The following is a 15,095-nucleotide window of genomic DNA, read 5'->3' on the forward strand; positions in this document are numbered from 1 at the left end:
GTCCAGCTTTTTACAAAGAGACTTTGCTGAGAAAGGACTGGAAGTTCTAACATCCTAAAGGTGTCCCAGGGAAAAAATATGGCCAGTTAACAAAAGCCAGTGTAGCAAAGCTCCCAGCCGGAGCCTAAGCTTCCTCCATCCATTGTAAGGATCTTAGATGATCAGAGCGTAACAGGCAGGCTGATAGATGGCCCTCCCAGGATGGAGAAACCTCCTGCATATGAGCTCATCCTACTGCAAAAACGGTCAAGCAGGCCAACCTGTGCCCATGAACAAGCCTTAGTCATCAGTGAGGAATGGTGATGCCAGAGACAACACAATGTCCGCCACTTGGATTTGACCCCAGACCAGCTCTAAATGTGCAAAGGCACTAAGCAAGTCACTTGATCATGTTCACACACTAGGCAGCACAGCTTAGAGCCCAGGTTTTGAGGTCACCAGAGATGGGGTCTAAGTCACGGCTCCACTTCCTAGATAACCGTGACCTCTGTAAACTAATTTCCATTTCCTGACCTGTGAAGGAGAGATGGAATATTAACCTGCCAAGTTGCCGTGAAGATTAAATGCACCTGCACCAGAAACCACTCAATGAAGGATGGTGGCCCTCATCATCAAAGCCGATGCTAATAGAATACAGTTGACCCTTACACAGAGTGGGTGTTGGGGCGCCAACTCCTGAGGAGTAGGAAATCCATGTATAACTTCTCACTCCCCCAAAACTTAACTACTAATAGCCACCTGTTGACTGAAAGCCTTACCCATAACACATATAGTGGATTAGCATGTATTTTCTATGTTGTATGGATTGTATACTACATTCTTACAATAAAGTAAGCTATAGGGAAAATATTAAGAAGATCACAAGAAAGAAAAAATAAATACATTTTCAGTACTCTACTGTATTTACTTAAGAAAACCTACATATATGCAGTCCACACAGTTCAAATCCGTGTTGTTCAAGGGTCAAGAGTAGCTCATTGATAAAGTTTCTTCCAATTCTAAGAGTCCTTAACAGTTTTGGGATTATAATGTTGATCTCTAGAACAACAAAACTGAATGATAAAATCAATCCAATGAGATTACCTGGATAAAAGTTAAGGGGCATATTATCCCCTCAGGCAAATAATATGTTCTATGTTAATAAAAAAAAAAAGAAAATTAAAAAAAATTAGGTGGCATATTATAATGGCCTAAAGATTACTACATTTATCTCGAAAAGGTTTGAGAATGGTAAGAAGTATTTCGGGACCATACCCACACAGCTCACCACCATCTCCCACTGTTGGGATCAAAGGAGTTTGCTTTCTATAGTTTACAAGTTTGTGGATCTAAACCAAACCCACATTCTGCTCTGGGAATGCATGTTTAGGACAGACATGAATCACGGCCCTGTGCTCTCTCTTTGTCTTAGAATATTTTCCATGGAAGTATTCTTTTCACTTTGTTGAAGGACAGGATGTTCTAAATCAGTGAATCACTTTTATTTATAAAGTAGAATGGATGAGGTAACATCAGTGAAAATGGCAGAATAAGGATCTTGAAAAATCTTCTCTCCACTAAAGCAATGAGAACAAAGGCAAAAACTGTCAGAATCAACTGGCTTGTGCTATTTCACATTCCAGGCTGCTTGTCCTGGATGTCTAACCTGAACTAAAATCAAATTATTTTTGATTGAGTCCATCCTTACTCATAGTAAACAAATCATTATTAACTCACAGCATTCATTTAAAACCTATATTTCAAGGGAGACAGAGTTATTACCCAGTGACAAAAAATCCAGGTGTCTTGACTGCTTGCTGCCAAAGCCAACTATTTCCATTCCTCCCATCAAATAAGAAAAGTAGAACTAGCCACCTCCCATTCTGTACACACACAGAGCCAAGAGAAGAGACAATGGCCGACAGAGAGAACACACTGGGCGAAGACGTGAAGCACCCTGGAAAATGGGACCTGATGTGGCTCGGTGGAGACAGCTGTACTGCCAAGGGAACAGGCTGATATGCTCCACAGAACCCAAGAGAAGGTCAGGAATTTTAGGCATGAGGCCCCTGTGAGGTGGGAATGGAAGGTGGAGAACTGGTAGACCTCCTCTCTCCAGGTCCCTCCACCTCCCCCGCTTCCTGCATCCTAAGTGGGGCAGGGGGTGCATTTCTGGGCCAACTGCACCAGTCAACTGGATGCAGGAGCCCCAGGCACTCTGAGGGTAGGAGCCTTTACCAAAAACAGGAATTAAGTTAACTTCTCCACACACCAAATGGTGAGACCCCTAGCCTCTTCCCCGACTCAGCTTCCAAAACACCGGCAACTGGCCTATACGCCAAGCCCTGGCCTGTACCCCAAGCCAGAGGCCGAAGAGTCATTTTGAAGCTACTGACATGTGCAAAAGAAAAGGCCCAGGGGATACCCAAAGGAAAAACCACGTCCTCCTCCCATCAATCCACTGTGAAATCCACTGGACATAATCCCCACCTGCATTAGTGTCCTGTGCCCCCAGCTTCTAGGGAGGGCCACCTTCCTTGGCTTGTGGTTGCATCACTCCAACCTCTGCCTCTGTGACCACACTGCCTTCTCCCCCTTCTCAAACCTCCCCCTGCCTCCCTCTTATAAGGACACTTGTGAGTGCATCTAGGACCCACCGGAGAATCCAGAACCATCTCCCCATCTCAGGATCCTTCATGTAATCATGTCAGCAGGGCGGTCTCTGCCACATAAAGTAACATTCACAGGTTCTAAAAATTAGGACATGGCCACATTTTTGGGGCCATTATTCAACCCAGCACACCACCCACATACAAAAAGTTTTCAGTCAGCCTTTCAGTTTCTCACATTTGATCGTGGGATCAAAATTTTTTCACCTTTGTTGGCTATCTGAACTTCTTGTTACATGAATAGTCCACTTCTGGCTGTCATCTGTTTTACTTTTCTATTGAAGTTTTTCCTCTAGATTGTTAAGAGAAGTTTAAATAAGGCCATTAGTCCTTTATCTGCTGGGTATGTTGAAAATAAATGTTCTGAATTAGCCTTGTTTACAGTTTGTCTTCTGATATACAGGAAATGTTAAATGTTGTGTGGTTAAATCAAATACTTCTCCTTTGCAGTTCACCCACTGCCCTGATCTCAGAAAATCTGCCTTATCCTAAAATTAGACATAGGATAATATATTTTCTTCTGGTTTTATGCTTCATTTAATTCTTTTATCAATATGAAATTTACTTTATTATGTGGTAGGAAGAATCTAACTTAATTTCTAAGTTATTTAACCAATTGCTCAGCAAAAAATATTCTCTTCCTTTCCTTACTGATTTGTCATACCATCTTTATCAAATACAAAAATCCTAGATAGTCTAGGGTCTGTTTCTGAATTCTGTTATCTAAATTCCTCTTTCAGATGTTCACCGTATATCTTTCTCTCCCTGGGTTTTTAGCTACAAATAGGTAACTCAAGCCATCAAACCATCCCAAAGTAATTTCATATTGCCTTAATCCTTCAAAATATGTATATAATTATTTATTTTTTGGCATTATACTAGTTAGTTAATTATCTAAGGGTATACATATTTACCAAAACACATGGCCATATATTTGAAAATTTGTAGAAACAGGAAGGCATTTTCACATTTTTTAAAGAAACCAGAGATACTTTTCCTTTTTGTTGTAAATACAAGGATCTATCTAACATCTCTGATGATTTTACTAATTAATTAAATGAATAACTACCATGTGCCAGCCATTTTTCTAGGTGTTATGTATACAGGACAAAAACAGACAAAAGTCTCCTCCTACATGAAGCTTACATTGTGGGGGGAGACAGATAAAACAGGATAGATTAATGTCTGAGAGTAGTGTATCATATAGTGATGAACAAGATGGAGAAAAATAAACCAAGGAAGGGGGAACAGGAAATTCTGAACAGGTGACTGTTGGTGACTTCACTGAGAATGGGATATGAGTCAAGACCTACAGAAAGGGAAAGAGCTTTTACTTTTCTTCTATACCTTGACACAAATGGGTTACTTACTTTGAAATCCCTGGTATATCTTCAGATATACTTTAAGTATATCTTAAATCAATTACATTAATCATTCATTGCTTATCTACTACAGTGATCAAAACGTTAATCTTGATATGTCAAAATGAACCACTGCATATTTTAAACATCAAATTCATCATGTTTTAATTGTCTACAATATACTTACAGGAGTGAAGCAGCCTGTTGGAAATCTTTGAACTGTAGAACGAAATACGAAGCTCCTATTTAAAAAAAAAAAAAAAAAGATGTTCTAAATCTATTTTTTAATATGGGAACATTGTTGATTTATTTCCTGTCTCTCACTAAATATTTGAAAATGCTAATCTAGAGATGATGGGCATAAATAAAATTTAAAAGCCATTAGTATTGGTTAAGTATGTAAATAAAAAGGCACGAGTGAAATTATTAAAAGCGACTTAATAGGTGTATAGTTACCTGGAAGCTTGCTTGGGAACCGGTGCAGGAAGTAGATCATATTGCCCTGGTGAGAGCTTAACTGACTGCAGAGAATGGACGAGGACACCAAAAATAGATTAATACAGGTCTTAAGCTCACTTTATCTTATTACCTGTCATTTGTAATCCTTTATTTTATGACCATACAGTGTTATGTCATTTATTCTCAGTCTTAATAGTGGAAAAAGTTCATTTTCAAAGATGAAACCTGAAAACATTCAACAAATAATCCCTTTTCATGGTAAACTTTATGATAGTGTGCCTGAGAGGGTGCATAGAAGAATTCTGTACAATTGATCATATTTTAAATGTACTAGACCTAACAAATCCATTCAACAACCATTTGGTGAGCCTGCTATGTGGGTAAAGCACTGCTAGGTGTGGTGGGGAATATAAGGGTAAGAGAGATATGGCTCCTGGCCAGTAGGAGTTGGGAAAGCACATACATAACAATTTTTTTTTAAGATTTTATTTATTTATTTGACAGAGCAATAAAGAGAGAGCTTAAGTAGGCAGAGTGGCAGACAGAGGGAGAGGGAGAAGCAGGCTCTCCACTAAGCAGGGAGCCCAATGTGGGGCTTGATCCCTGGGCCCTGGGATCATGACCTGAACCAAAGGCAGCCACTTAACTGACTGAGCCACCCAGGCGCCCCTATGTAAACAATTCTAATATAAAATTCTATAAATAAAATGATAAAAGACAAATTGGAGACTTGGGAGTGGGGAGAGATTAAAACCAACTAATGACCCACACCTAATCTCATATACTCAGTGGTGAAAAACTAAAAGATTTTCCTCTAAAGTCAGGAGCAGGACAAGGGTGTTCACTTTTTCCATTCCTATTCAACATAGTATTGGAAGCCCTAACCAGAATAATTAGGCAAGAAAAAGAAATAACAACCTAAGTGTCCACTGATGGAGGAGTGGGTGATGAATATATGCGTCTGATCAAAATGCTATATGTGAGTGTGTGATCCTACTTATGAGCCTACTTGTGTGTGTATCAAAGGAATATTACTCAACTGTGAAAAAAGAAATCCTGCCATTTGCAACAACAGGGTTGAAACTGGAGCACATTGTGCGAAGTGCAATAAGGCAGAGAAAGACAGATACTGTTTTGTATCACTCATATGTGGGATCTAATGATCATACCTCAATAAAGCCAGGGATGTGGGGGAAATAATTAAATAAATAAATCCACCCAAGTGGTTTAAAGATGGCAAAGACTGAAATTTGATTGGGGTTTCAGGAAAGGCAAGACTTCCTCGAGGCGGCCATGGAGGACACTTTAAGGAGGAATGTTGCAAAAGAGACTGTCTGCCCATTGCCAAGCTTGTTGCAAAGTACCTGGGAAGCTCCATTGTCTCTGGATCTACAGGTATTAACCCAGGAGTATGTGACTGAAGGGAATGTCAGGAACTGGTATGCACAGAGACTGGGATGTGTGACAGAGAGGAGGAAGAGAGGGAAGGAGAACTAGGATCCAGGGGAAAGAAAACTGACCCAATCTCCAGAAATACCTAGGTTGAAGGAGATGGCAAGGAGGACTTGTGTTACAAAATCCTGGAAAGAAGCCTCCCTGGAAGTGAACAATCTCCCCCACCCCTATTATTTTAAAACCAGGTTTAGAAATACAAGGCTGCCTCTGCTGAAAATGAGGCATCCATACCCTGGCATTATCTGCCACAAGGAAGTTCAGCTGTTATATTTTGCCCCACAGCTGTCTTTCACATATTAATACCGTTTTGCTTGCAGGAGCAGCTTTTCGTGGCTACAGTGATAATATCAGTAAATACAGATTTTATGATGAAATACATACGTTGTCCTGATGCACCTGTGCCTTGTTAATTGTTCACTGGAAATAATAAACACCAAGGAAACGTGAGTTTGTTTGTTTGTTTCATCATACCATGGGAGCGCAGGAATGTATTTTAAGCCAGCGCTTCCTTTGGGGTCATAGCATTTCAGTTCAGGTCACTATCTCAGGGTCCTAAGGAGGAGTCCAACCACAGGCTCCACGCTCAGTGAGGAGTCAGCTTGAGATTATTTCTCCCTCTACCCCTCCCCCTGCTGGCACACTCACACTCTTCCTCTAAAACAGATAAATAAATCTTTTTAAAAATACACAATGAATTGTTCCATCTACATTTTGCATTTCATTATCCTAACATTTAAGTCTCCAGTTTCCTATAATATTATTTGTCAGCCCCTCTTTGGGCACAAGGTTTCTCTCCATGGGTATTTTGTCAATGCAAAACCATTCTGTTGAAAATTCCACCAGCCATTATTTTTACCATGCAATGCTTTTCAAATTAACGTGTCTTCAAAGACATCATCTTCACAGCTATAAACACAGCTAACAACGATCAATGAATCCGCCAGATTTTCTCAACATCAGTCTCCTAACTGGCTGTTCAAGGATGTCTTTTGAACACATTAAAATGGATCCTTTGGGGGCGCTGGGAGGATTGAGCATCTGACTCTTGATTTCAGCTCAGATCATGATCCCAGGGCTGCGAGATCAAGCCCTACATCGAGCTCTTTGCTCAGCAGAGAGTCTGCGTGGGATTCTCTACCTCCCCACCCCCATTCTCTCTCTCTCTCTCTCTAAAATAAAAATAAATAAATCTTTTAAAAAATTAAAATAAGGGTGCCTGGGTGGCTCAGTGGGTTAAAACCTCTGCCTTCGGCTCAGGTCATGATCCCAGGGTCCTGGGATCGAGCCCCGCATCGGGCTCTCTGCTCAGCATAGAGCCTGCTTCCCCCCTCTCTCTCTCTGCCTGCCTCTCTGCCTACCTGTGATCTCTGTCTGTCAATTAAATGAATAAAATCTTTAAAAAATTTTTAAAATAAAATAGGGACACCTGGGTGGCTCAGTCAGTTAAGGGTCTGCCTTCAGCTCAGGTCATGATCCCAGAGTCCTGGGATTAAGCCCTGTGTTGGGCATCCTGCTCAGTGGGGATCTGTTTCTCCCTCTCTTTCACCCTCTGACCCTCCCCACTGCTGTGCCCTTGTTCACTCCGTCTCTCTCAAATGAATAAATTTTTTTTAAATAATACAATTTAAATAATTTTTTTTAAATAATACAAAATTCAAAAATAAAATGGACCCTTTGGCTCATTTCCTCCTCTTTGGCTCATTTTCTAAGTTCATAGGGGTGCTTTTCCAGCCTAACAATCCCCCTTTGACCTGAGAGTTGGGAGAGGTGGAATCGCCGAATTTGTTTCCTTTTATGTGAGCTTCATCTTCCAAGGCAAAAGCCTGGACAGAAGTTTGAGGCAATTTAAAAATTTTGTTTTTGATTTTCATGGAAATGCTCCCAACCTAGGAAGTAAATAAGAGAAGTTTTTAAATGGAAAATGTAATGAGATAAAATAGAAAACATGTTGGAAAAAATTTTGATTTCTTTACAAATGAGCATGATTGGAAAGAATATTACTTGCATACAATCAAAGTCTACAGAAAGAACAAAATAATGGTAAGTCTCCTTGTGCCCTATGTAACCCTTACTTCCCAAATGGAAACCACTGTTAATGATTGCTTAAATAACTCTCAAGAAAGGAAGCATTTAATATCATATATAGGTATATCTGTTTTCATTCATACAAACGGAATTACGCTATAAATATTGGTTTGTTGCTTGAGTATTTTATTAATATGTATCTTGGAGATGCTTCCATATCAATACATAGATTCACCTCACTATTTTTATTTTTTTAAAATTTTTTTTAAGATTTTATTTATTTGACACAGAGAGAGAGATCACAGGTAGGCAGAGAGGCAGGCAGAGAGAGGGGGAAGCAGGCTTCCCACCAAGCAGAGAGCCCAATTCGGGGCTTGACCCCAAGACCCTGAGATCATGACCTGAGCCGAAGGCAGAGGCTTAAGCCACTGAGCCACCCAGGCGCCCCACTATATGCATTTTTAAAGAGATTTTATTTATTTATATGTCAGAGAGAGAGGGAGACGGAACACAAGCAGTGAGAGCAGCAGGCAGAGGGAGAAGCAGGCTCCCCACTGAGCAAAGAGCTTGATGCAGGACTTGATTCCAGTACCCTGGGATCATGACCCGAGCTGAAGGCAGACACTTAACCAATGGAACCACCCAGGCATCCCTTACTATATGCCTTTAAAGCTGCTAGGAATTACCAAATTATCTTCCAAAATACTCGCAACAATTTGTATTATACAAACAGTGTGTGAGAATATGTTTCCGTACCCCTTTTGCCAATAATGGGTATCATCAAACTTAAACTGTTGATCATCTGACAGGCAAAAAAAAAAAAAAAAAAAAAAAGTGTCTAGCTGCTTTTGTTCCTTTGCAATTATTTAATTATTAGCTGAAGCCAAGCATCACTTTGTGCCTTTTTTTTTTTTTTTTAAGGAACTGGTATGTCTCTTTGTGAATTGCCAGTTCATATTGTTTCTTCATTTTTAAACTAGACTATCTATTTCAATTGGATTATAAGAGAACGTGACTCTATTCCAGGAAACAATATTGCACTGTATGTTAACTATCTAAAATTAAAAAAAAAAAAAAAAAGAACATGACTCATTTTTACCCTTCGGTGCAAAAGTGTGGAAGCCACATGGTCACTGACTCACTGGCTATAGACAGGGGCAGCGTCACTATCTTCTCCCTTTCCTGTGCATGGTCAGGGGACTGGAACAGACGTAGTGGGCTTCGGGTTGTTCAGGAGCTCCCCAGCACACTGATTTCAAGTTTATACTTTAACATTTCCCATTTCAGTCATTTGATCCATGTTTTTAGTTGAAAACATAAACAGTGGATGTAAAATGGTACCAGATTTATTATATTCTGCAAGAGAGAGATGCAGGATGGCACAATTTTTCTGTAAAAGCATTTGGCAATGCATCTCTAAAGACTTAGACAGCTGCATTCCTTTCCCCAACAACTCCACTCTGTGACTAACAGCAGAAAATGCTGAATACATCAGGATATGTCCATCTAGTAGGATACTATGCAGCTATTTGAGATGATGTAGAGAACACATAAGGGTGTGGAAAAGATTCACAGTATATTTCTAAGTGGAAAAAAAGGTCTGGTTTCTATTAGTGGTGAGCTAGGTTATTTGGATGATGAGCTTTCTCACTGCAGACAACTACTAGAAATGAGGAATAAAATATTAAAAGCAAATAAGCAAGAGTTTTTAAAATGACAAGAAATTGCTAAGCAGATAATAAGGAAATTTAAGAACCCCAAAGCAAGACATAACAAGAAGCCAGAGAGGTTAAGTGGCCAAGTTTTGCCCAGAGGATGTTTGCCGGTTCAGACTAAACTCAGCAGAAGAACAGAGCTGCATTTTCTTACGAGGCTCCAGAGGCCAAAGCTTAGGCCCATCAGTGATGGTGATCTAATAGGGGTCCTACCCACAGGAATTAGAGACCCTAGAAGAGCACTTTCTGAAAGTAAGCCCTCCCGTATCACCCAATGCTAAGAGTCTGTACACAGAGTTGCCTTGGTGCTAAGCAGAATTGGAAAAGGGGGAAGAAATCCACTATTGAGAGACTGTAACTATGGGCTGGTCCCTTGCACAAAGTGCCATCACTGGAGTGACCCAAGAATACATGAGCAGTGTATTTCAAGTGGCCCCAGATTGGTAGCTACCCCGTAAAGCAGAACCAAAAGCAAGCCTTCCCTGAAGGAAAACACTTTCATTTAGGTCTTAGGGTTCATGAAAATCAGTTTTGAGGAATTGTGAACAATGTACACAGGGTCAAAGAAAATCACACATCCAAAGAAACAAATAGTGTAAGACCCAGACAGATATCAAAGAGCTGGATAATCGTTCATTCATTCCACATTCAATGCATATTAATCATCAGACACTGTTCTAAAGGCAAAGATGTAACAGTGAGTAAAAAAGATAAATATTCATGTCCTTATGAAGCTCATGGGGAAAAGCAGACAACAAATAATAAATGCAAAGTACAAGTAAATTATAGTGTATTGATGGCTACAGGTGCAAAAGAAAAAATAAGAAGGGCAGGATTCCCTCCTAAGGTCAGGAGTGTCAGATGGTGAATTAAATGGGGCTTATTGAGAAGGTGACACTTGAAGAAAGACCTGAAGAAGGAGATGGAGTGAGCCATGCAGATAGATGGAATAAGAGCATTCCAGAAGAAGGAAGATCCAATGCAAAGACAGGTGCAGTGGCAAGCTCAAGAAGCAGCCAGGAGACCAGGGGCAGGAAGAGAGGGAGATGAAGCCAGGTCCCAATAAACCTGCTGACCCTGAGAACAGCCACTCAGAGGTCACACCCATTGTCACAAAGGTTCTCAATCAGGAAGGAGATGGGTTTGTTGGTTAGTTGATTGGTTGGCTGGTTTTATTACCCCCTTCTCACTCCCACGGAACATTTGGCAATGTCTGGAGACAGCTTGGGTTGTTACAACTGTAGGGGGGACTGCTAATGGCATCTACTTAGCTTATGGCATCTAATTATCCAGGAATGCTGCTGAACATCCTACAAAGTTCAGAACAGCCCCCATGACAAAGAATTATACCATCCAAAAATGTCAAGAGTGCCAAAGTTGAGAAACCCTGACTTAGACATACAAGTGCAGAGGTCAAGAAAGCAGTTGGATACACAAGTCTGGAGCTCAAGAGAGAAGTCTGGGAAGGAGATATAAATTTGGAAATCTCCAACAATTAGATGGTGTCCAAAGCCTTGGGGCTGAATGAAATCACCAAGGGAGTGAGTGTAGAAGGGGAAGAGGGTCAGGGGTGCTCCTACATGAAGAAGTCAGGGAGAAGGGGCTGAAGGAGGTGAGAAGAGAGAAGAGGGAGGGCTGAGGATGAGGACTTGGGGTTTTGGAAAGAGGGGAGATGTGAGATAAAGCCACCTGAAAGAGTGTCAGAGAAAACACCAGGGAAGTCCATTCAGTGGCAGGAAAGGTGAAGAATTTAAAATGAGGCCAGTCATTCAGCAACATGGATCCAGGGACCAAGTTCCTAGAGACTTGGACTTAACCAGTGTGACAGGCTTGCTAGACAGGTAAGATGAGCCCCTTGGGCAGGGACTGCGGACATGTGCAGGGGGAAACTCTAAAGTGACCAGGACCTGAAGCTCCGCGAGGAAGGAAAACATCAGAAAGTCAGAGGCACTGAAAAAGGAGGTCAGATCCATGGATTAGGGATGGGGAGGACAGAAAAATTGGGGGGGGGGTGGTTAAGGTGCTAGGCTGAGCGAAACAGAAGATTAGGAGATGGTGAGAAGAATGGGTTGCCTGCAGTTGAGACTGTGGAGGGTTAAAATGATTGGTCTTGAGAAACTCTAAGGAGTGTAAAAAACAAAAAAACAACAAAGCCAAGAAACCCATTCGATCAAACAAAACAACTCTAAAGACCCAGTGGCTGAGGCAGAGGAGAATTCAAGAAACTGAAAAGCCAGTTTGTTGCAAGATCACGCACGGGTGTATTAAAATCATGACAGGCGCTTTGGAGAGAGTGGGGGCACGAAGGAGCTGAAATCATCCAGAAACGATTGGGAGGAACCCAGGGGCCGCTGGAGGATGGCAACAAGGCCAAGAGAAGCTTATAACACTATAGACAGGGAGAGACACAGCCCCACATCTGCACGTATGTCCTACAATAAAAACCTATTACTCCTCCAACATAAATACAGAAAGAATTATTGTAAAACTCGTAGGGCCATCTCAAATAGTCTTTGCAAAGAGCCAGACATAGATGAGTATACACGCATGCGTGCGCGCGCACACACACACACACACACATCCACATCTGATCTGAGTCTTTGATACAGATGCTCCAGTGAGTTACATGCATCAGAATAAAGGTGTTGAAAATAGCAAAAAATTTACAAATAAAAAAGCAGCACTAATGGGGGTATAAAGTGAATGTTCTATTAAAAATTGTGAAGCTGGAGAATATAGTTCCATATTAATAAATAACAACGTCTACCCTATCTACTTCAGATTCAAATTATTATTTTACTGAGCTCTGCATTAAAAAAAAAACAGAATTGTGAATTTTATTGGTGAGTAAACAATGCCACATCTGAATGTCTCTCCTCCTGAGAACATTATCGTAGATCCTTTGAAAACAGCAAATTAGGAAAACATTTAATTCTTCCATTTTCTATAGCACAATCCTTTGGGGGAGGTAGGGAGAGAGAGGAGAAAGAAAGAAACAGAAAGAGTTTGTTTTCAGGTTTTATCTACCCCTCTGGGTAAGCCAAATTCTTACGGTCTTTTAAAGCTTTAGATTTTGCCTAATACCAACCTTCTATGTTTTCTCCTTTCATCAGTGGGCCTTGACCTACCCTCAATAACCCGTAAAAGCAAGAAGAGAGGAAACAGAAGGGCAGTAAACAGTGGCGCAGAATGAGGAAGGAGGATCCTGCCCTGGGGTGGCCAGAATGATTTCACATGTAGCATGGTTACCCGATACTGAGCCATAAAAGTCAGCATAATTTAGTGTTTGTATTCATCCACTGAAGCAAACAGGATAAGATTTACCCAATGAACATTTATCACTCTGCCCTGTTTCAAAGCCATAATTTGCAAAACAGTAGGAAGGGTTTCCGTGTTGGCTATGACAGGCTCATCCTGCTGAAAATGTCTTGTCCATCTTCACAACCACAGCCCTTGCATATAATTCAACCTCCGGTGGCAATGCATTTCTTCTCAGGTTATCACAATATTCTGATAAAGTTGTAGGGGTTGATACTATTACTAGCTTCTTTATAAATGGGAGGCCTGGGCCTTGTGGGTGGCGCTGTCTGTTAAGCATCTGCTCTTGGCTCAGGTCATGATCCCAGAGTCCTGGGGTTCGAGCCCTGCATGGGGCTCCCTGCTCAGTGGGCATTCTGCTTCTCCCTCTGAGCCTCCCCTACTCATGTTTTCTTACTCTCTCTCTCTCTCTCAAATAAATAAATGAAATCTTTAATAAATGGGAGGCCTCAAGTCCCCAGTCCCAAAGGCCAAGTCACAAGTCTCTCTCTGCCAGCCTTCCACAGTGTTATGCCCCTCCCTTGAACACCTCCCTTTATATACCCCGAACTCTGCCACTCGTTCATAGCCAGAGGCGCTCTGGACAAGGCACCAAATTGGGCTCAGAAACCGTCAGTTAAAAGTACTGCCTTACCTACCTGTCTACGTGCCTCTGAACAAGTGACTTGGTATCTACTCACCATGGTTTTCACATAAAAAATGGGGGTAACATCTATTCTGCCTATTTCAGAATGCTGGGGAAGAACAACTATGAGAATACGTGGGGAAACTCACAGTAAGCTATTAAGAGCCACATAAATGTCATGTATTATTCAAGGTCCGGCTTGGGTCCTACTTAATCCTGGGAGCCTTCCAGCTTTTCAACTCAGCCTACACTGAATACCCCTGGCATTTCCTGCCACGCTATTTATCTTAGCACTTGATATATTTGTTCTTGTATTCTTACTCAAATACTCCCCAGTCAGGAATATCTTCCCTGCACGGAACCTAGCCCGGGACTGGAAGCACAGCGGTGCTCTTATTTCCAGTGTTATGAATGAACTGGCAGAGCAGAGCGTAGAATGTGACCTTCCTGGTACCGCAGGGCTCACTTCTACAAGACATTTTTAAAAAGCTTTCCCTATGGTATCTGGTTATATTCACACTCTAATTAAAGGGCACTACTTACTGGAAACATTTTCTCTTTGGAAGAACAGGGTACACTGTATGAACTGCCTGAGGAAACAGAAGTATGGCCCAAGCACAGATAAGTTTCCAGAAGCTCCCCCAAGTCAGGGGAATCCCTCCAAGAGTGCCTGGAGAGGGAACAGTTTTTCCCATGTATTCTCAGGTTAAGGAGGCCTCACAGGGGAAAATCCTGCTGGACGCGACTACTTGCAAATCAGACAGCCCTTGTTTGATTTCTGTAGGCAATAAGGCATCCTATAGGTTTTCAATTTCTCCTGGGGAAGAGGCACTCAAAGGACATAGGATATTCTCCTCAGGGGCTATTGGTAGCTTTCCCACAAGAACCCAGCTGCTAGGAGCACCTTACCTGATCTTTGTAAACCGGCGTGCTGGCACTTGACCGCGGTTTGTCTTTAAATGAGTACGAGGCCAGTTGCTTCTTTAACAAGTCCAAGAAGTCAGGAGGTGCGTACAGGGGAAGGTCATTTAGTACCAGATTGTTTCTTTGCACAAGAGGCGGTCTTTTCCTTCCTTCGTTTTTAAAATTGTAGGTTGCTATCACTGGATTTAATAGGGATTCTTCAATGAAAGTTTTCAAGTGGTAAGTGCCAGGGATAGGAGTATTCTGTGGAAAATTGACATCATTTTTCAGATCAGTGTGCAAACTGGTAACAGCTCCTAAAACACCATTCTTTGAAGGGTCACTCTCAAGAAGCATTACTTGCTGTTTTAAGGTTTAATAAAATTTTGTCAAATATAGTAAACACTCCTGACAGAACCCTATTTCAAGAGAATCATGATCCTTTCCTTTCTGAGACAGTTGCTGAATGATAGCAAATGGGTTGCGGCCATAGTTGGAAGTTATTAACTTTTTAAAAAGTAACTTCAGAGATACGAAACCTTGATACGCAGTTGGGCTATAAATATCAGGTCTCTCTTGAGACCAC

General features: G+C 41.4%; 1 protein-coding gene across 1 annotated transcript in view; it reads right to left on the reverse strand.

Moving 5' to 3' along the window:
• Positions 1 to 15,095, reverse strand: part of STPG4 (sperm-tail PG-rich repeat containing 4) — a 38,840-nt gene that overhangs the window by 20,594 nt on the left and 3,151 nt on the right. Inside the window, exons 3-5 of the mRNA XM_032840421.1 lie at positions 14,516 to 14,773; positions 4,466 to 4,530; positions 4,197 to 4,251 (exon numbers count right to left, since the gene is read on the reverse strand). Coding sequence (XP_032696312.1) covers positions 4,197 to 4,251; positions 4,466 to 4,530; positions 14,516 to 14,773 — 378 coding nt within the window. The remainder of the gene's footprint in view (positions 1 to 4,196; positions 4,252 to 4,465; positions 4,531 to 14,515; positions 14,774 to 15,095) is intronic.

This window comes from Lontra canadensis, unplaced genomic scaffold (assembly GCF_010015895.1).
Source record: "Lontra canadensis isolate GAN:19392208 unplaced genomic scaffold, GSC_riverotter_1.0 scaffold112, whole genome shotgun sequence".
NCBI classification, from domain to species: Eukaryota; Metazoa; Chordata; class Mammalia; order Carnivora; family Mustelidae; genus Lontra; species Lontra canadensis.